This window comes from Dasypus novemcinctus, chromosome 8 (genome assembly GCF_030445035.2).
Source record: "Dasypus novemcinctus isolate mDasNov1 chromosome 8, mDasNov1.1.hap2, whole genome shotgun sequence".
NCBI lineage: Eukaryota > Metazoa > Chordata > Mammalia > Cingulata > Dasypodidae > Dasypus > Dasypus novemcinctus.
Genome location: NC_080680.1, coordinates 129,355,810 through 129,377,740, shown reverse-complemented (window position 1 = coordinate 129,377,740; position 21,931 = coordinate 129,355,810). Strand labels below are relative to the sequence as shown.

Below are 21,931 nucleotides of genomic sequence, written 5' to 3'. Positions count from 1 at the left end.
GATGGCGGATATCAAGATGTAGGGGAAAGGGGATAGTGCAGGTAGCCTAAATCAGTTCACATAGAAATGAGGCAGTGGAGGATGAGAAAACCCAGCAAATGTGAGGTGTTCCCTGCAGCACTTATTGTATAATTGAGTTAAAATAAAATAAGTAGAAAATGAGGGACAAGAGGGAGAGCGAAAACAGAAAAAGAAAAACCAAAAAATGAAGAGAAAAAAAAAAAAGAAAGAAGAGAAGAAGGGAAAAAAGAAAAAGGGTGGTGGGCAAAGGGTGGGGAACAGGTAGGGGAAAGAAAAAAACAGATATACGCGAACCACAATTGCAACCCCAACTACAACAACAACAACAACAACAAAAACCCTAAATAACTGAATAAAAAAAAAGACTTTGGGGAATACGCTGGGAGAAAATACTAGGGGATAATGCAATATTAGCACTCAGGACATTAAAAAAAGTAAAAAATAAGATAAAATGAAAATAGAAACAAAACAAAATGAAACAATGAAGAAAAAATGCAAACGTTGAAGGCTAGGGCATTCAAGGACCTCAGATGGACCTCAGGGTGTGATGGATTCAGGGGTGGAAAGTCTGAGATATTGAAGACTCAAGAGGTGTGAGTCTCAGGGGTGTGGGCCACCAGAGTTTAGGGGATTCAGACCTGGCCACCTCCAATCTGGTCAACAGGAAGCCTAGGAGCGCCGCAGTGTAACACAGCCCTCAGGGATCCGCGCAGCTGGGTGCCAGCCCTATGGGGGAAGTCAGATCCGCAGACTCTATATTATGTCTGAACCCTGCGATTCACTTACTCACTAGGGTTTATTTATGTGGATATTTCATCAATTCAGCTATCTAATTCCGTTGCGGATCGGCAGCCAGGCCTGTGGGGGCGGGGCTCCAGGCGGAAGCGCTATTATTTGTGTCCGCAATCAAAAATTCCCCCGCTTCACAACAAAACACCGTCTGTCTCCCCAAATCGATCCGCAAAGGCGTCCCGTCCCATAAACCCCCCAACAAGCCTGCACATGGCTCTTGAATTCCCCTGCACCGCAGAGCCACCAAAAAGCGCAGCCGAAGTGCGGGTTCTGCGGCTCCGCCCACCCCCAAGGAGGGAGCAGCCCGTGTGCAGGTCTCACCTCCGGGCAAAAGAACCCAAATTATATCTTATAGACCAATCCTCTCCGTTACCTTCCCACCAAATCGATGTCCAGACACTTCCTGCCCTGCAAAAATCCCGAAAAAGCCTGGTCCCGGAGAACCTCCAGCGGCACCCAGCTGCCTCTTCCCAGGAGAGACGGCAAGGCCCATGTTTCTCATTGTTAAGAAAGAAAACTCTGCGTAGACTCTACAAGCCCTTTAGCTTCTATCCCTTTTTCCTGCATTCAAATATGAAAGGAATCGTTTTATACTTGTTTCTATTTTCTCACTTCCATTCTCTTTTTTTCTAATTTATTTTTTCAAAACGTTTTCTTTTGGAAAGAAATCCCCACTTTTTTGGTGTCCTATGCTGCTGCAAGCAGATACCATGAAATGGGTTGGCTTAACAATGGGAATTTCTTAGTTTATAATGGTGAGGCTGAGAAGGTCCAGACCAAGGCACCATCAAGGCAGTGGCTTCTTCCCGAAGACTAGCTTCCGGCATTCCTTTCCTTTTCTGTCACATGGTAAGGCCATGCAGCGTCGGCTGGTTCCTCATTTCTCTTCTGGATCCATTGCTTTCCCCTTCTTGATTCTGTGGCTTTCTCCATCTGAATTTCATTCTCTTATGAAGGACTCCAGGACGAGGATTGAGAGCCGTCGGGCGTAGCCTCATTGAAGGTCCTACTTAGAACAGGGTTACATCCGCAGTGATGGGTTAGCTTTAAGAGTGTGATGTTCTGGTACACAGTTTCAAACCACCACATAGCCAACTGAAAAGATACAAGTGAATTCTACATATCCTTCCCCCAGTTCACTATTCGTTAGCATTTTGCTGTATTTGCTTTATTTCTCTGTGTGTATGTATTGATATACATACATATATCATTATTATTTTGCTGAACCATTTGAGTAAGATGCAGGTATCATAATCTTTTATACTTTGTTACTTCAGTGTGACTATTCCAACTGGAGGACGTTCTCTCTTTTATTACTGCAGTGTAATTATTAAGTTCATGAAATTTAACATTGATGCGATAACTATTGTCTACATGTAAGATTTTTCTACGTGTAAGATGTCATCTGCAGATAGACACGGTTTTATTTCTTTCTTTATCTTTTGTTCTTACTAATTTTATTTCATTTAGCTGACTAATTGCTTTGGCTAGCAACTCCAGTACAGCGTTGAACAGATGTGGCAAGAGGAATCTTTGTCTTGTTTATGATCTTAGGGAAGAGCATGGTCTTTCCCAGTTAAGTATGATCTTGGCTGTGGCTTTTTGTGGATGCCTTTTGTTAGATGGAGAAAGTTTCCTTCTATTCCTAGTTTGTTGAGTTTTATCATGAAAAGGTATGGATTTTGTCAAATGCTTTTTATGCATCTATTGAGATGATTATGCAGCTTTTGTTTTTTATTCTCTCAATATGGTATGTTACATCAATTGTCTTTGGGATGTTAAACCAACCTGTTGCATTTGGGGAATAAATCCCACTTGGTCATAGTGTGTAATTCTTTACATGTTTCTCTATTCAGTTTCCTAGTATTTTGTAGTATTTTACATTTGTTCACAGGAGATACTGTGCTGTAGCTTTCTTCCTTTCTTAAGGACTAATTTTACTTATAAAAACATTATATTCGTCAAACTTAGATTCCCTTTCTCTCCCCATTCCATAGTAACCTCTAATCTGCTTTGTGTCTCTGCAAAATTTGCTATTTCTAAACATCTCTTTTAAGCGATATTATTCAATATTTATCTTTATGTGGCTTGCTTATTTCACTGAGAAGAATGTTTTCAAGATTATTCCATGTTGCAGCATATATCAGAATTTCATTGCTTCTTATGGCCAAATAATATTCCATTGTGTATATGTATCACATTTTATTTATCCATTCATCCGTTGGTAGACACTTGGGTCGTTTCCACCTTTTGGCTATTGTGGATAATGCTGTGAACATCAGTGTACTAATACCTGTTTGAAACTTTGTTTTCAATTTCTTTGTGTATATGCCTAGAAGTGCAATTGCTGGTGTTAGGGTAATTTTATATTTAACTTTTGAGGTACAGCCATATTGCTTTCTGCAGTGGCTGTACCATTTTACATTCCCACCAGCCCTGTACTAGAGTTTTAATTTTTCTGCATCGTTTCCAAAACTTGCTGTTTTATAACAAGCATTTATATCTGCCCATGTAGGTATCTATAACAGAGGTCTTTATTTCTTCACATAATTTTTTTTTTAAAGATTTATTTATTTATCCCCGCCGCCCCGCCCTGGTTGTCTCTTCTCTGTGTCTATTTGCTGTGTCATCTTCTTTGTCCGCTTTTGTTGTTGTCATTGGCACGGGAATCTCAGTTTCTTTTTGCTGCTTCATTTTGTGTCAGCTCTCCGTATGGGCGGTGCCATTCTTGGTCAGGCTACACTTTCTTTTGCACTGGGCGGCTCTCCTTATGGGGTGCACTCCTTGTGCGAGGGGCTCCCCTACGCAGGGACACCCCTCTGTGGCACGGCACTCCTTGTGCACATCAGCACTGTGCATGGGCCAGCTCCACACGGGTCAAGGAGGCCCGGGGTTTGAACCGTTGACCTCCCATGTGGTAAACGGATGCCCTAACCACTGGGCCAAGTCCACTTCCCTTCTTCACATAATTTTGAGTTACTATCTTGTGTCTTCTTTTCAGTATGGGCTCCTTTTAGCATTTTTTTTAAAGCAGTTTTATTTAGATATATTCACATATCATAGACTCTATCCAAAGTGTACAATTAGTAGCTTTTTGTATTATCACAGTATTGTGCATTCATTACCACAAAAAATTTTTAGAACAATTTCATTACTCCTGAAAGAAAAATTCCACACTCCTTAGCAGTCACCTCTCCACTCTTTATCCTTCCTTAGTCCTACTGTAACCACGAATCTAATTCCATCTTTATATGTAAATTGATTTATATTTACATTTTATATAAATGGTTTCTTTGTGTATGGTTTCTTTCACTTAGCATATTTTTTTTGTCTGCTATTAGCATCTTGTAACACTAACATAAATTTGTTCAGTTTGAAGGAAAAATAGTCTTATTTATGCAGCATCACCCATATTCATCCTTCACGTGAGGTTTTACCATGCTGTACTTTCCCATGTTAGTTTTCAGCTTTCCTTCTGGTAATAGACATGGCCTTAGACGTTCTCTTTCAACCACTGTCATACTCATACAATAGCATTGTGAGTTACAAACACTGTGTTGTGCTTTCACCTTTTCTTTTCATTCCCAAAGATTAACGAACAATCTTACCAATTCTGCACTGGTTAACACTCAGCTTTCCATTCTCTAAACTCTATTTTCTGGTGACCCATGTTCTAGTTATTAATTCCATGAGTTTACACAATATATTTAGTTCATAGTAGCACAATAATACAATATTTATCATTTTTTTATCTGGCTTACTTCACTTAACAGTATTCTCCAGGTTTATCCTTGTTTGTCATATGCCTCACAACTTCATTTCTTCTTAGAGCTGCATAATATTCCATCATGTGGATATATCATAGTTTGTTTACCCCTCATTCGGTTAGCGGTCACCTGGGTTGTTGTCATCGTTCTTAGGAGGTACCAGGCCCTGAAACTGGGACCTCATACATGTGAAGCAGACAGTCAACCACTGAGCTACACCCACTCCACTATTCCATCTTTTGGCAATTGTTAATTACACTTCTGTCAACATCAGTGTGTAGACATCTGTTGATGTCACTGCTCTCAGTTCTTCTGGATATATATCCAGTAGTGGTATTGCAGGGTCACGTGGCAAGTTTGTATTCACCTTCTTCAGGAACTGCCAAATAATGGCTGTACCATTTTACATTCTCCATTCCCACCAGTGGTGAATAAGTGTTCCTGTCTTTCCACATCCTCTCCAACATTTGCAGTTTTCTGTTCTTTTAATAGTGGCCAGGCGGTGGACTTGGCCCAGTAGTTAGGGCGTCCGTCTACTACATAGGAGGTCCGCGGTTCAGACCCCGGGCCTCTTTGACCCGTGTGGAGCTAGCCCATGCGCAGTGCTGATGTGCACAAGGAGTGCCCTGCCACACAGGGGTGTCCCCAGCGTAGGGGAGCCCCACGTGCATGGAGAGCTGCCCAATGCGAAAGAAAGTGCAGCCTGCCCAAGAATGGCGCCGGCCACATGAAGAAATGACACAACAAGATGATGCAGCAAAAAAGAGACACAGATTCCCGTGCCGCTGACAACAACAGAAGCGGACAAAAGAAGATGCAGCAAACAGACACAGAGAACAGACAACCGGGGTGGGGGGAAAGGGAGAGAAATAAATTAATAAATAAATAAATCTTTAAAAAAAAATAGTGACCAGTCTAATAGGTGTGAAATGACATCTCATTGTAACTTTAATTTGTGTTTCCCTAATTGCCAGTGATATTGAACATTTTTTCATGTGTTTTTTCACCATTTGTATTTCTTTTTTTTTTTTTTTAAAGATTTATTATTTATTTATTTAATTCCCCTCCCCTCCCCCGGTTGTCTGTTTTCTGTGTCTTTTTGCTGCGTCTTGTTTCTTTGTCCGCTTCTGTTGTCGTCAGCGGCACGGGAAGTGTGGGTGGCGCCATTCCTCAGCAGGCTGCTCCCTCCTTCGCGCTGGGCGGTCTCCTTATGGGCGCACTCCTCGCGCGTGGGGCTGCCCTACGCGGGGGACACCCCTGTGTGGCAGGGCACTCCTTGCGCGCAGCAGCACTGCGCATGGGCCAGCTCCACACGGGTCAAGGAGGCCCGGGGCTTGAACCGCGGACCTTCCATGTGGTAGACGGACGCCCTAACCACTGGGCCAAAGTCCGTTTCCCACCATTTGTATTTCTTCTTTGGAGAAATGTCTATTCAAATCTTATGCTCACTTTTTAGTCTTTCGTCTTTTTATTGTTTAGTTGTAGCATCTCTTTATTATTATTTTTTAGTTTTTTTTTTAAGAAAACATTTTAAAATTGTGATGTATAATGCCTACAGATAAAATCATAAGCCATAAATATATAGCTTAATGACTAATTATAAAGCAAGCACCCATGTTACAGCCACTCATGTCAAGAACATGTCATTGCACCATTCCCAAAGCTCCCCTGTGCCCTTCCCATTGCGACACCTCCTTTTTGTGTTGGACACTATTGTGATAACCATTTTCTTGCTGTGCTTTATACTTGCACTTCCTACACAGGCATTGGTTAACAATATTAAGTGTTGTTTGCATTTGAATTTTTTTTTTTTACTTTTGTGAATTTCTAGGAATTTTATACACTCTTTAAGTATTCTTATGAATTATCACATAGAACATTACATTAAAAAAACATAAAGAGGTTCCCATATAATCCACACCCCATCCCCTCACCATTTTTGTAAATTGTATTTTTTTTGAAGATAACATACATCACAAAAAAGGTTACATTATAAAAAACATAAGAGGTCCCTGTATACCCATCCCTCCACCACACTCCTCCCACACCAGCAACCTCTGCCATCACTGTGGCATATAGTCATGGCAGATGGCTCTGGAGCTCAGTACCATGTGACTGGGCTTTACTTTGGAATTTGTGCTCCTGAGTGTGATGGAGTTGGACTCAGATGTGACCTTTCTACACATGCCTCTTCTGTCACTTTTACCGAACCCTTGGTTGGTGCTAGCGTTGGTGTATGCTTAGGAGACTTGAATCTCTGGACTGTCCATGTGCCAGCAGGGCCCTGAGCCTCAGCAGAGTTGCAGCTCCTACTCTCTGGTTCATTGGACTTAGCCAGGTCAGCTAACAGGGGGGTGAAGATGGTCAGCCACCACACCAGGGAACCGAGAGTGCCTATGACTGCAAGCAGGAGAATTGCATCCATCATCCATGTGGGATCTAAACTCCCACTTGATATAGAGGTGGAGTGGACATCACCACCCCAGGGCCCACAGGATGGAGGAATAGAATATGGATTAGAGTGGACTTACTGATATTCTACTGTAAAACTTTGTGACTACTAATAGAAAAAATTTTATCATCAATGGGGAGAAAGTGGCTGCAGTAGTTGCTGAGGGCAGGGAGTGTGAAGAAAAGATGTGATGAGGGGGCATTTTTGGGACTTTGGAATTGTCCTAAATGATATTGCAGGGTCAGATGCTGGACATTATATATCCTGCCAGAACCCACTGAATGTACCCGGGGAGAGTTTGAACTACAGAGTAAACTACTATCCACGTGGTGTAGCAGTGCTCCAAAATGTGTTTGCCGAGTGTGGTGAGCCTCTCTTTATATATCATAGGTATTAAATCCTTATTGGACATGTGATTTCCAAATATTTTATCCATTGAGTTGGCTGTCTTTTCATCCTTTTATTTCTTTTCTCTTTTTTTAAAGATTTATTTATTTATTCCCCTTCCCCTCGTTTGTGCTTGCTGTCTGCTCCTGTGTCCACTCGCTTTGTGCTCTCTGTGTCTTCTCGTCTTTCTAGGAGGCACTGGGAACTGAACCTGGGACACCTCCCTTATGGGAGAGAGGCACCCAGTTGCTTGAGCCACCTCAGCTCCTTGCTTTGTTGTGTCTCTCACTGTCTTTCCTCTTTTATCTCCTTGTTGTGTTATCTTGTTGCATTAGCTCACTGTGCCTGCCCATCACACCAGCTTGCTGTCTTGCTCATCTTCTCTAAGAGGCACCGGGAACCGAACCTGAGACCTCCTATGTGGTAGGCCAGAGCTCAGTCACTTGAGCCACATCTACTTCCCTCTTTTCATCCTTTCTACAAAGTCCTTTGAGGTTCAGAGTGTTTAGTTTTGAGATGGTCCCATTTATTTTTTCTTTTGTTGCTCATGCTTTGAGTGTAAGATCCAAGAAATCGTCACCTACCACAAAATCTTGAAGATGTTTCCCTACTTTATCTTATTAGTTTTATGGTCCTGTTTTTTATATTTAGATCTTTGATCCATTTTGAGTTGATTCTTGTACAGGGAGTGAAATAGGAGTCCTCTTTGATTCTTTTGGTTATAGCTATCCAGTTCTCCCAGCACCATTTGTGGAAAAGACTGTTTTGTCCCATTAACATGAACTTGGTAAGTCCGTCAAAAACATAGAGGTGATGATTTATTTCTGGACTCTTAATTCTATTCCACTGATTAATGTACCTACCTTTATGCCAATACCATGATGTTTTGACCACTGTAGTGTTGTATGTTTGAAAGTCAGGCAGTCAAAATTTTCTCACATCGCTCTTCTGTTTTAGAATGATTTTGGCTATTCAGATACACTTTCCCTTCCAAAGGAATTTGGTAAATGCCTTTTCTATTTCTGTAAAGTAGGTTTTTAGAACTTTGATTGGTATTGCTTGAATATGTAAATCAGTTTGGATAGGACTAACATCTTCACAATATTTAGTCTTCCATTCCATGAACATAGAATGTCTTTTTGTTTGCTTAGGTCTCCTTTGATTTCTTCTTGCCTTGTTTTTGTAGTTTTCTGAATATAGGTCCTGTACTTCTTTGGTTAAATTGATTCCTAGGTATTTGAGGTTTTTTGTTGCTATTATAGATAGAATTTCTTTTTCCTGATTCCCTTCTCAGATTGTTCAGTACGTACTAGTGTACAGAAAAATTACTGATTTTTGCATGTTGATCTTGTATCCTGCCATTTTACTGAACGTGTTTTAGCTCAAATAGCTTTGTAGTAGACACTTCAGAATTCTTTAAGTATGGGATTGTGTCATCTGCTTAAGAGTGAGAATTTTACATCTTCTTTTTCTATTTGCGTGCCTTTTAGTTTTTTTTTCCTTGTCTGATTACTCTAGTTAGAACTTCTAGCACAATATTGAGTAACACTGGTGACAGTGGGCATCCTTGTCTTGTTCCTGTTCTTCGAGAGAAAGCTTTCAACCTTTCCCCATTGAGTACAGTGTTGCCTGTGGGTTTTTCATATATGCCCTTTATCGTATTGAGAAATTTTCCTTCTTTTTTTTGAAGTGTTTTTAATCAAGAAGGTGCCAGATTTTGTCCAAAGCTTTTTCTGCATCGATGGGGATGATCATGAGGTTTTTTCCTTAATTTGTTAATGTGGTGTATTATGTTGATTCATTTTCTTATATTGAACTGGCCTTGTATACCAGGAATAAATTCCCACTTGGTCGTGATGTATAAGACTTTTGTATTTCCTGTAGAGTCAATATAGGTTGTTTGTGGATTTCTAGGAATTTGTCCATTTCATCTAGGTTGTCTAGTTTGTTGGCATACAGTTTCTCTTAATATCTTCTTATGATACTTTTTATTTCTTTGTGGTCAGTCATAACTTCAACCCCCTTTCATTTCTGATTTTATGTATTTGCCTCTTCTTTTTTTCTTGGTTAATCCAGCCAATGGTTTGTCAATTTTACTGAACTTCCCAAAGTATTAGATTTTGGTTTTGTTTATTTTCATTATTGTTTTTTTGTTCTCAATTTCATTTATTTTGCCTAATGTTTATTCTTTTTTTTCCTTGCTGTTCTTTTTCTAGTTTCTCCAGTTGTTCTTAGATCTTTGATTTTAGCCCTTTCTTCTTCTTCTCCTTTTTAGTTACCAGGAGCCAGGGATTGAACCCAGGACCTGGAAGCTGGAGCTCAGCACTGAGCCACAGAGGGTTCCCTGAGTTGGTTTTTTCATTTGTTTTGCTTGTTGGTTGTTTTTGTTTTTTCAGGAGGTACTGGAACTGCACCCACTTGAGTCATATCCATTCCTTTCTTCTTTTTAATTTTTTAAAGATTTATTTTACTTATTTATTCCCCCCTCGTTGTTTACATATGCTGCCTGCTCTCTGTATCTGTTTGTTGTGTGCTCTGTCTGCTCGTCTTCTCTTTAGGAGGCACCAGGAGCTGAACCTGGAACCTCACATGTGGGAGAGGGGTGCTCAGTCCCTTGAGCCACCTCAGCTCCTTGGTTTGTTGTGTCTCTTACTGTCTTTACTCTTCGCTGAGTCAGCTTGTTGCGTTAGCTTGCTGTGCCTGCCTGTTGTGCCAGCTCGCTCTCTTGCTTGTCTTCTCCAGGAGGCACCAGGAACTGAAACTGGGTCCTCCCGTGTGGTAGGTGGGAGCCCAATTGCTTGAGTCACATCCGCTTCCTTCCCTTCTTCTTTAATACAGGCATTTATGACTATAATTTTCCCTCTCAGCCCTGCCTTCCTGTATCTCATACATTTTGATAAATTGTATTCTCATTCATTTCCTTCATCTCAATATATTTACTAATTTTCTAACAATTTCTTCTTTGACTCATTTATTGTTAGCAGTGTGTTGATTAGTCACATACACTTGTGAATTTCTCCTTTCCCATCTAATATTGATTTCTACTTTCATTCCATTATGATCTAAGAAGGTGCTATGTATAATTTCAATCCCTTTATATTTATTGAGACCTGCTTTGTGGTCTGTCCTAGAGAAAGATCCATGAGCACTTAATAAGAATGTATCGTCTGCTGATTTGGGATGCAAAATTCTGTATATTTCTGTTACATCTAGCTTATTTATCATATTGTTCAAATTTTCTGTTATCTTGTTGATCTTCTCTCTAGTTATTCTCTCTAATGATGTGAGTGTATGTTGAAGTCTCCAACTATTATTGTAGAGATGTCTACTTCTCCCTTCAGTTTTGTCAGAGTTTGTCTCACGTATTTTGGGTCACTCTGGTTAGGTGCATAGATATTTATGACTATTATTATTTCCTGGTGAATTGTCCCTTTTTTTAGTGTATAGTGGCTTTCTTTTTCTCTTATGACTGTTTTGCATTTAAAGTCTCTCTTGTCCAATATTAGTGTAGCTACCCCTGCTCATTTTTGGTTACTGTTTGCATGGAGTATCTTTTTTGAAACTTTCACTTTCATGGCTCATGTTTTTTATCCATTCTGTCAGCTTGTATCTTTCGATTGGGGAGTTTAATCCATTCACATTCAATGATATTACTGAATAAATGGGTTATTTACTTTCACCATTTTGTTTGTTTTTCATATGTCATATCTTATTTTCGTTTTTTTTTTTACTCTTTTGGTTACCCTTTCTGTATTCTTCCCTTATACACTCTTCTCCAGGCCTCTCTCTCCTGTCTTTTTCTTTGGGGCTGTAATGCCCCCTTTAGTAATTCCTGGAAAGGCAGGTTCTTTTTTATGAACTTTCTTAGTTTCTGTTTGTGATTATTTTAAATTCACCTTCATATTTAGCATTTCTTTTTAGGCAGATATAGTGGTAATAATTTCTCGGTTTTTGTTTATTCAGAAATGGCTTAATTTCTCCCTCAGTTTTGAAGTACAGCTTTGCCAGATATATTTTTCATGGATAACAAATTTTTTCTTTCAGCACTTTAAATCCTCCCATTGACTTCTGGCCTCCATGGTTTCTTTTTTTCTTTTTTTAAAGATTTCTTTTTTATTTATTTCTCTCCCCTTCCCTGCTCCCCGCCCCCAGTTGTCTGCTCTCTGTGTCAATTCGCTGTGTGTTCTTCTGTGTCCGCTTGTATTCTTGTTAGTGGCACTGGGAATCTGTCTCTTCTTGTTGCATCCTCTTACTGCATCATCTCTCCTTGTGTGCGGTGCCACTCCTGGGAAGGCTGCGCTTTTTTTTAAATAGTGCTGGGTGGCTCTCCTTACAGGGCGAACTCCTTGCGTATGGGGCTCCTCTACACGAGGGACACCCCTGTGTGGCGCAGCACTGCTTGCGCACATCAGCACTGTGCGTGGCCCAGCTCATCACATGGGTCAGGAGACCCTGGGTTTGAACCTTGGACCTCCCATGTAGTAGGCGGACACTCTATCTGTTGAGCCAAATCCGCTTCCCTCCACAGTTTCTAATGAGAAATCAGATGTTAATCTTATTAAAATTCTCTTGTATATGACACATGAAATCTCTCTTCCTGTTTGCAAGACCCTGTCTTTATCCTTTGTATTTGATAGTTTGATTAAATTGTATCTGAGTGTAGATCAGTTTGGGTTCATCCTACTTGGTGTTTTTTGACCTTTTTGCATTTGTATATTCATATAGTTGATCAGATTTGGGAAGTTTTCAGTCATTATTTCTTTGAATATTTTTTCTTCCCCTTAATCTTTCCTCTTCTTCTGGGACTCTTGTGATGTGTATCCTTGTACACTTGATAGTGTCCCCTGACTCCTCTTAGGTTCTGTGTATTCTTTTTACTTCCATTTTTCTTTCTGCTTCTCAGACTGGATGGTTTCAGTTATTTTTTTGTTCACTGACCCTTTATTTTTTTCTCTTCCAAGCTGCAATTGAACCCCTCTACTGAATTTTTCATTTATGTTATTGTATGTTTTCATTCCAGAATTTATTTTTGGTTCTTACTTATAATTTGCTTCATTATTGAAATTCTAATTTTGTTCATATCCTGTTTTCCTGCTTTCTTTTATTTCTTTGTAAAGGAAATCTTATTTAGGAGATTTAATCTAAGGTCTTTGATTAATGCTTCCAGAGACTGGACTTCCTCTGGAGTAATTTCCACTGAATTCATTTTTCCCTGTGCCATACATTCCTGTCTTCTTGTATATTTTGTAATTTTTTTGTTGGACATTTTGAGTGTTTCCAGCTGGAAATCTAGTTCTCTCATTACTTAATTTATAAGACCAAGAACAAGAAAACAAGAGAAAGAAAGAAAAGAAGTGAGAAAAAAATTAAATGCTAACAAACACTATCTAAAAAAAAAAGTACACCTTCTCTCCAGCTCACTCTGGATGCCAAAGGGAATCCAGAAGTTTCTGACGTTAAGGCCAAAACTGAGGACTACATCTGTGCTAGTCCCTCAGCGATCCACCAGAACAAAAATGCAAATAAAAGAGAAATAAAGAGAACCAAAGGGAAAGTCCAGGGCCTGGCGCATACTGACGGATGCTGTTATGAGGCCGGGAGCTGGTGCTGCTCAGAGGGTCGAAGCCCAGGCTGGTACCGCACTGGACCCTCAAGGACCTACCAGGCCGAGAGACACCTACCCAGAGAAGAGAGAAAACCTCGATAGAAAGGTCACGGGCACTTTATCTCCCAGTGGGTACTAGTGGGAGTGCAGAAACTGCTGCTGCCCAGAACGCCAAAACTGAGCCTAGTGTCCACACTGGTCCTTCAGGGATCACACGGACCGACTTCTGCCTCTAGCCCCAAGCTTTGGAGGACAAGGTGTCCTCCGCCCACACTCGTTCTCCACGGTGGCTGCTCCTGAGTGCATCCACGTTGCCACGTTGGCTGCCGTTTCTGTGCGGGTTCCTTAGGGCTGAGGGTTGAGGGTGGGCTGTTGGTTCCTGCTCTCACTCACAGGAGCGGAGCCCGCAGCATCCTCGCCCTTCAGCACTTCCTTGGTGGTTCTGTTTGTCCAGCTTGGTTCCAGGGTTACTGCCTAGTACATTACAACACCTTTTCTTCCAGCCCATTCTTTATTCTAGGAGAAGGAGCCCATAAAACTTAGAACTCTGCCATTTTTCAGCTTTCTTTCCTTTTGATGTTCTTGTCTGGTTTTAGTATCAGGGTAATACTATTTTCACAGAGTAAGTTGAGAAGTGTTTCCTTCTCATATATATATTTGTTAGTTTGGGTTTTTATTACATGTATTCATCTTTACTTTTTCTTCTTTTTTTAAAGATTTTTTAAAAAAATTTCTCCCCCCCCACTATAGTCTGCTCTCTGTGTCCATTCACTGTGTGTTCTTCTGTATCTGCTTGTATTCTTGTCAGCGGCACCCAGAATCTGTGTCTCGTTTTGTTGCGTCATCTTGCTGCATCAACGTTCCATGTCTGCGGCACTATTCCTGGGCAGGCTGCACTTTTTTCACACTGGGCGGCTCTCCTTGAGGGGCACGATCCTTGCATGTGGGGCTCCCCTACGTGAGGGACACCCCTGCGTGGCACAGCACTCCTTGCGTGCATCAGCACTGTGCCTGGGCCAGCTCATCACAGAGGTCAGGAGGTCCTTGGTTTGAACCTTGGACCTCCCATGTTGTAGGCGGACGCCCTGTCTGTTGGGCCAAATCCGCTTCCCTTTACTTTTTCTTTTCAATAGAAAAATTGTGAGCTTACAAAACAATCATGTATAATATGCAGAACTCCCGTAATCACCCTTCCACAAACACCTTGCATTATTTTGAAACATTAGTTACTGATTATGAAAGTAAAATAGTGCGCTAAATATAGTCTGTAACTTAAATTTGGTGTATTTTTTCTATGAACCCTTCTCTACTGTTTTGCAGAAGAGTTTGTGGTGAATTATTACTGTTGGGAGGGATTGTGGGAAAATGGTAGAGGAGGGAGCTCTAGGACTCAGTCCTTTTACCAAAACTATTTAAAAAGCAGGAAGTGTCTGAAACAGCTATTTTGAATCTCCAGAGCTCAGAAAAACACTGTATAGCATACTGGGAAGAGTGGGAGGAAGAGGCTTATAAATTATGATAAAGAACAGGAAATGCGGTGGCTACTGGCACTCATCCTTCACTCTCAAGGCATGGTGCCATGGGGTCCAGCCCCTGACTAGCTCACTGGTGAGAAAAAAGGTCATAAAACTTTTCTTCCCCAAGATCAGGGGTATGCAGAGCTGATCACTCATTATGGCTTTTGGTTAGCAAATTTGGATGGCTGGGGCCCCAGCTCTGAGGGCAGCCATTGTTTCAGCTTAGACTAAACCTGCCCTTCAAGCTTCCTCAGGGCTGTGGGGACAGTTAGCTCGAGGCCTGCATGTGCTGGGCAGGCCAGTGAAGCTCAGCTTTGGGGATCCTCTGGAGAAGTTCTTTGTGTCCCTTGTGATCCCCTCCCTAACGTTCTTTGGAGCCATTCTGTGCCTGCTTTGTGGGTCCCTGGCTCGTTTTGGTTGGGAAAGTTTGATTTGGGAAAGTCCTTTTTGGTATGTCCTCCTCCCAGAATTTGCCCTCCAGGCAAAAGTTGCTTGCCTTAAGGAAAGGAGTGTAAAAAAAAAAGGATTGAGGCAAACATTCTGGTACACAGGCCTGCCAGCTTCACACACCAGGGAGAAGGTCATCTATCTGTCTCCTGGGAAACAGGTTAGCCAAAATCCTGTAAAGAGGGCAATTCCAAAACAACTAGCCAGCAAAAGCCCAAGACAAGACAAAGGCCCAGACAGGGAAAATCCAGCACAGCATTCACCTTGGCCGGACTTGCCCAATAGGAGGCTTGAAGCTCATGAACTCTATCACCGGCTGGTTTTAAAACCAAGAAACAGACATCTCAAGGAATAAATCCCCGAGTTAGTATTTTTAAGTATTAAAATGTACAGTATGCAACAAGAGTACAAGTCAAAGAAACAGGGAATGATGATTGATCCAGAAAAAACCAATGAAGAAGATGAGAATGTGGATATACTGAACAAAACCTTTAAAAATATCTTAAAAATGCTTAAGGAGATAAAAATACAGAGAAGGAACCAAAGAATATCTTGAAAACAATGAATGAACAATAGGAGAGTCTTAACCACTAGATCTGCTCTATATGCAGTGCTAAAGGGAGTTCTTCAGACTGAAAGGAAGGACACTAGACAGTGGTTCATAGTGGCATAAAGAAAGACCAGTGGTAAAGGTAACCATTTGTGTAATTATAATGCAAATATTGTAGTATATTTAAAAAGTAATTATTCAATGTGTATTTTTGGACATACGGCGTACAGAGAGACAAGTGTTTAGTACAAAAAAAAAGAGGTGTATAGGAAAAGTATATGTGCATGCTATTGAAGTTAAGTTTGTATCAAAACAAATACTATTGTTGTAGACTTAGGATGTTAAATTTTAACCACGGTGGGAATCTGACTTGGCTCAACAGATAGAGTGTCCGCCTACCACATGGGAGGTCCGTGGTTCAAACCCCGGGCCTCCTTGACCTGTGTGGAGTTGGCCCAATGCACAGTGCTGATGCACGCAAGGAGTACCGTGCTGCGCAAGGGTGTCCCCTGCATAGGGGAGTCCCACATGCAAGGAGTGTGCCCCGTAAGGAGAGCCGTCCAATGCGAAAAAAGTTCACCCTGCCCAGGAGTGGTACCACACACACAGAGAGCTTACACATCAAGATGATGCAACAAAACGAGACACAGATTCCGGGTGCCACTGATGATAGAAGTGGATGCAGAAGAACACGCAGCAAATGGTCACACAGAGAACATAGAACTGGGGCAGGAGGAAAGGGGAGAGAAATAAATAAAAATAAATAAATCTTAAAAAAAAATTTAACCATGGTAACTACGAGGAAAATAGATGAAAATTATATCTAAATGGGAAGCAGATTTGGCTCAACGGGTAGGGCGTCCGCCTACCACATGGGAGGTCCAAGGTTCAAACCCAGGGTCTCCTGACCCATGTGATGAGCTGGCCTACGTGCAGTGCTGATAAGGCGTAAGGAGTGCCGTGCCACGCAGGGGTGTTCCCCACATAGGGGAACCCCACGCACAAGGAGTGCACCCTGTAAGGAGAGCTACCCAGCGTGAAAAAAAGTGCAGCCTGCCAAGGAATGGTGCCGCACGCACAGAGAGCTGACGCAGCAAGATGACGCAACAAAATGAGACACAGATTCTGGGTGCCGCTGACAAGAATACAGGCGGAGAAGAACATGCAGTGAATGGACATAGCAAACAACGTGGGGAGGGGTGTGGAGAAGGGGAGAGAAAAAAAATTACATCCAAATAAAAATGAGAAGGCACTCAATATGATACTAGACAAAATACCAAATAAATGTAAAAGGCATTAATGGAACCGAGGGATGAGAAACATATAAGACTTATAAAGGCTACATGCAAATTGGTAGAAGAAAGTCCAGTATAATCATTAGTGACTTTAAATGGATGGAATTCTCCAGTCAAAAGGCAAAGATTGGCAGAATGAATAAAAAAGAATGATCCAATTACATGCTGTCTATAAGAGACACACCTTCATACACAAGATACAAGTAGACTGAAAGGGAAAGGGTGGAAAAAAGAAATAGACCACGCAAGTAGTAACCGAAAGAGAGCTGGGGAGCTATACTAATATCAGGTAAAAAAGAGTTTAAGTCAAAAACAGGAGGGGAAAGATAGTAATTATATCCTGAAAAAGGGGTCAATTCAACAAGATGTAACCATTATAAATATATATGCACCTAACAGCAGTGCCCAAAATACTGCAAATACAGGTTTGAAGGGAGAAATTGATGGTCCGACAATAATAGTAGGAAACTTTACTATACTGCTATCAGTAATGGGTAGTACATCTAGTCAGAAGATAGGGAAGGAAGGAGAAGACTTGAATGATATTCTAAACCAACTACACCTAACAGACACGTACAGAACACTTCACCCAGCAAAATCATAATACATTCTTCCCATGTGCCCATGGGTCATTCTCTAGGATAGACCATATATTGGATCACAAACAAGTCTCAATAAATTAAAAATATTAAAATCATACAATGCATATTCTCTGACCATAACAGAATGAAGCTAGAAATCAATAACAGAGGGAGAAATGAAAAATTCACTACTATGTGGAAATTAAACAACATACTCGTAAGCAACCAAAGGGTTAAAGAGGAAATCAGAAACGTTTTCACACAACTGAAAGTGAAAATACAACATACCAAAACTTGGATGCAGCAAAGGCCATGTTGAGAGTGTAATTTATATCTCTAAGTGCTTACATTAATAGAAAAGAAAGACTTCACATCAGATACCTAACTGCAAAACTAGAACTAGGAAAAGCGCAAACTAAACCCAAAGCAAGCAGAAGGAAGGAGATAACAGATTAGAGTGGTGATAAATGAAATAGAAAAGAAAAAACCCCCAAAACAATAGAATCAACAAAACCAAAAGTTGTTTCTTTGAAATGATCAATAAAATTGACAGACCTTTAGCTAGGATGAGAAAATAAAAAACAACAACGAAAATCAGAAATGAAATGGGGGACATCTCTAGTGACCTTACTGAAATAGGACTATGAGAGGATACTACGAGCATCTACACCAATAAATTAAATAACCTAAATGAAATGGACAAAGTCGTAGAAGATCTCAACAAACCAATTGCTAGTCAAAAGAGTGAATTAGTAATCAAATCCTTCTGACAGTGAAAAGCCCAGGACCAGATGGCCTTACAGGGCAATTCTACCAAATATTCTAAGAATTAGCTCCAGTCCTGTTCACTCTTCCAAGAAATCGAAGAGAAGGGAACACTCCCTAATTAATTCTACAAGGCCAGATAAATATATCATAAAAAATATATCATTACAAAGCCAGATAAATATATCATAAAAAAGAAAACTACAGACCAATATCTCTTATGACTATAGATGCAAAAATCCTCAACAAAATATTAACAGACAGAAATCCAACAGCAAATGAAAAGAATTATACAAAAAGGTGGGATTTATCCCTGGTCTACAAGCTTGATTTAACATAAGAAAATCACTTAATGTAATATACCATATTAACAGAATGAAGGGAAAAAAATAGGATCATATATGATCGTGTCAATAGATGCAGAAAAGCCATTTGACAAAATCCAACTCAGGGATTTTTTAAAAACAGCTCATATGTTCCTCTGTTTGCATAGTTTTTAATTTATTTGCATGTACTTTTTTGCTGTTGAAAATGGGACGTTCTGATACTAATATGTGATACCTCTGGAAATCTGATTCTTCCACCTCTTAGGGATTGATATTTTTGCTTGTTGAGGACTGTGGCCATTTGTTATTTTTCCAAACCATTTTTGCAAAGCATGTGTTTCTTGTTGTGTATGTGACCTCTGAAGTTTTTGTTTTCTTATCCCTGTTTTAAGCCAGTGATCTGACAAAGATTTTCTTAATGTCTGACTCCAAGAAGTGTTTTAAAAAAGAAGGTACTGTTCTTTTAGATCTGCCAATGGGCTCTCCCAGTGGAAGCCACTGTAGCTGAGAGATCCAAAAATAAAGCAGGCCTCTGCACAAGTCCCTTGGGGAACTGCCAGACAGACCAAAACACACAACTCAAATTTCTGGAATTCAGGGAGCCACCACTTTCTGCTTTGGCTCCACCCACCTGCTCTAGTAACACAGGCCTCTATCCTCAGAGACCTAACAGGGTGAAGAGTGGGAGATGGTAGCTGGTTTGGATCTGTCACTTAAAAAAGAGCAGCCTTTCTCTTCATCAGGCACTCTTCTTGTCCAAGCACATTTTAGAGTTCTAAAGTAATTGATTCCAGTTGCTCAGTGGTTTGCTCTGGTGGAGCGACTGACCCCTAGAGTTTACTACTCCACCATTTTGTGTGATGTTATTCATTGTCCTTTGCTTTAGAATCTTTACTCAGATATATTTTCTCTGAGAAGCTCTGGCTCAGTCCTTTGACTTGGCAAAGCATCCTTCACATGTGTTTTATAGGCCGGTCTAATTCCTCTCTACAGCACTCACATTGCACTGCAGGACAAATGTCTTTTCTTCCCTGCACTCTTGATGATTCCTTCATACATAACTGCTTGATCAATAATAATTTGCTAATGGATGAAGGGTTGCTACTGGCTGAGTCTCCCTTTAGAGTGATAGTAGAAAGAGGCCATCATTTGGGTGAAGAGATCACTTTTTTTAAAATGTTGCGTTTTGCTGTGTCATGTTTTTCTCTTCAGAGAAGCAAGAAGTGAACATAGTCTCATCCTTCATGTGGCACAACTCGCTGGCATATGGAGCGGACTGGTCCTGGTTCTCCCTCCGTCCTCTGCAGGCCCAGCAGCCAGCCTCTTTCACGTCCTCTCTCCACAGCGACACAGGAGTCAGTAACTTGAAGACTGCAGGCGAGTCACCAGCACCCTCCCTTGAACGTTTAGAGGTTGATGATGGAGAGGGCCATGCCACACAAATCAAACTTTCGAGTGGAGGTAAGCCAGGGACTTCTCTTCAGCCACTCTCAGAAGACACAAAGAGGAGCAGCGGCAAGTCTCTGGCCCCAGGGAGCAAGATCTTTGATCATGACCTGCATGTGGATGGAGCAAACTTTGAAAACTGCGTCCTAGCCACTTGCTCATTTTATGACCATGTTCTTCACCTCTGGAAGTGGGAAATGAGCTGAGCTCGGGAAGACTGCTTTGTTGGAAGTAATAAAGACCCATTTCTACATACACAAATACAATGTGCCTTTATTTTGTTTGTGAGTGAATCGCCCTGAGGGGCTTTCTTGTTCTGGAGCTCAGACCATCTGTCTTTAGATTCTGAATGAATGCTCTGTAGGTTACGGGCAGATCTCAGTGTATTTTCATGGAACCTGTGTAGACAGTCAGAAAAGCTGCTGATCTTGAAGCAGGAGCAGTAGGTTCTGCCTGGCAGTCAGGAGTCCTTGCCCTGGGCTGTCCTAAAGTACAGGGGGAGCGGTTTGGATTCAGTTCTCAAAGTTGGTAGGTTTTTCATGTGTATTTTCACTTCCAGCTCTTAAAAGTATTTAAGCAACTGTTGGATTAAGTGGAAAGTTATTGGGAAAAAAAGTTACTCTCAACGTCAGAAGTCATTTTAAATTAACATTTTAAAATACCACCTTATCAGTGTCACCAGAGGTGCCTGTGGTAGACTTCTATGCAGATAAACAAAAGAAGTATACTGACATTCTGAATTGCCTCAGGGTGCAGTTAACTTGAAATTTGCAAGGTCAATATGGCAAACTAGTTTCTTGTTATAGCTTTAATAGTCTGATTAGATTCCAAATCCTTGACCATCAGGACTTCTGGAAATGTGACATGTCTGATTGCTGCTTTAAATGAAGATCTTTGATATTACTGCTCTGGAAGGAACTCTGAGGTTGACATATGTGCCCTGTTAAAATTTTCAAATACTTCTTCGCCCACTAATATAATACATACGTGTCCAGAGGCAGAGAACTTATATCCTTTGCTTTCTTACTTTCTGATGATACAAAGCAACATGCCAGTATAGGTCAGAATGTTATAAGAGATTAGTATTTATAATAAAAGTGATGATCCAACTAATGATCCATTTATTTCAATAGAAAAATGTTGGAGGGGAGCAGATGTGGCTGAAGCGATTGAGAGCCTGCTTCCCACGTGGGAGGGCCTGGGTTTGGTCCTTGGTGCCTCCTAAAAAAACAACAAGCAAACAAATGAAAAAACCTACTCAGGGGAGCTAAAGCAACCCAGTGGTTGAGCGCAGGCTTCCCACATAAGAAGTCCAAGGTTCAATCCCCAGCCCTGGCACCTGAAAAAAAATGTTGACCTCTGTAGCAGTTTGATATAGTTATGAATTCCAAAACTAGATTTTGGATTATGTTTGCAATCTGGTCTATTACTGAGCATGATTGAGTTATGATTCGTGCTTTGATTGGGCCACATCATTAGAGTGTTGAATCCCCATCCCTTGGTGGGTGGGGACTCACAGATAAAAGGCATGGCAAAGGACAGAGTTGGAGCTTTGATGCGGAGGTTTCTGATATTGGAGTTTTGATGTTAGAGTTTGATGCTGAAGACTTAAGATGGAGCCCTGGGAAGTCAGCTCACAGAGGAAAGAAAAGCCAGCCCCAGGAAGAAAGATCCTTGAACCCAGAGAGAAGCAAGACCTTGGAAGGGAGGAACCCAGGAAGACTGAATCCCCGCAGACATCGGCAGCCATCTTGCTCCAACTTGTGGAACTAGACTTTGGAGAGGGAAGTAACTTATGCTTTATGGCTTGGTATCTGTAAGCTCCTAGCCCAAATAAATACCCTTTATAAAAACCAACCCAGGTGGCGGACTTGGCCCAGTGGTTAGGGCGTCCGTCTGCCACATGGGAGGTCCGCGGTTCAAACCCTGGGCCTCCTTGACCCGTGTGCAGCTGGCCCATGCGCAGTGCTGATGCGCGCA

At 41.1% G+C, this 21,931-nt stretch overlaps 1 protein-coding gene across 2 annotated transcripts in view; it reads left to right on the top strand.

Annotated features, from left to right (window-relative positions):
- The window catches only part of DPH7 (diphthamide biosynthesis 7), a 39,510-nt gene extending 19,298 nt beyond the window's left edge, over window positions 1-20,212 (top strand). Inside the window, exon 9 of one of the 2 annotated variants that reach the window (XM_012520224.4) lies at window positions 19,718-20,212. In XM_012520224.4, the coding sequence (XP_012375678.1) occupies window positions 19,718-20,157 (440 nt within the window). In that variant the 3' untranslated portion in view covers window positions 20,158-20,212. The remainder of the gene's footprint in view (window positions 1-19,717) is intronic. The other variant, XM_058302803.2, reaches the window with a different exon arrangement.
- The last annotated feature ends 1,719 nt before the right edge of the window (window positions 20,213-21,931 follow it).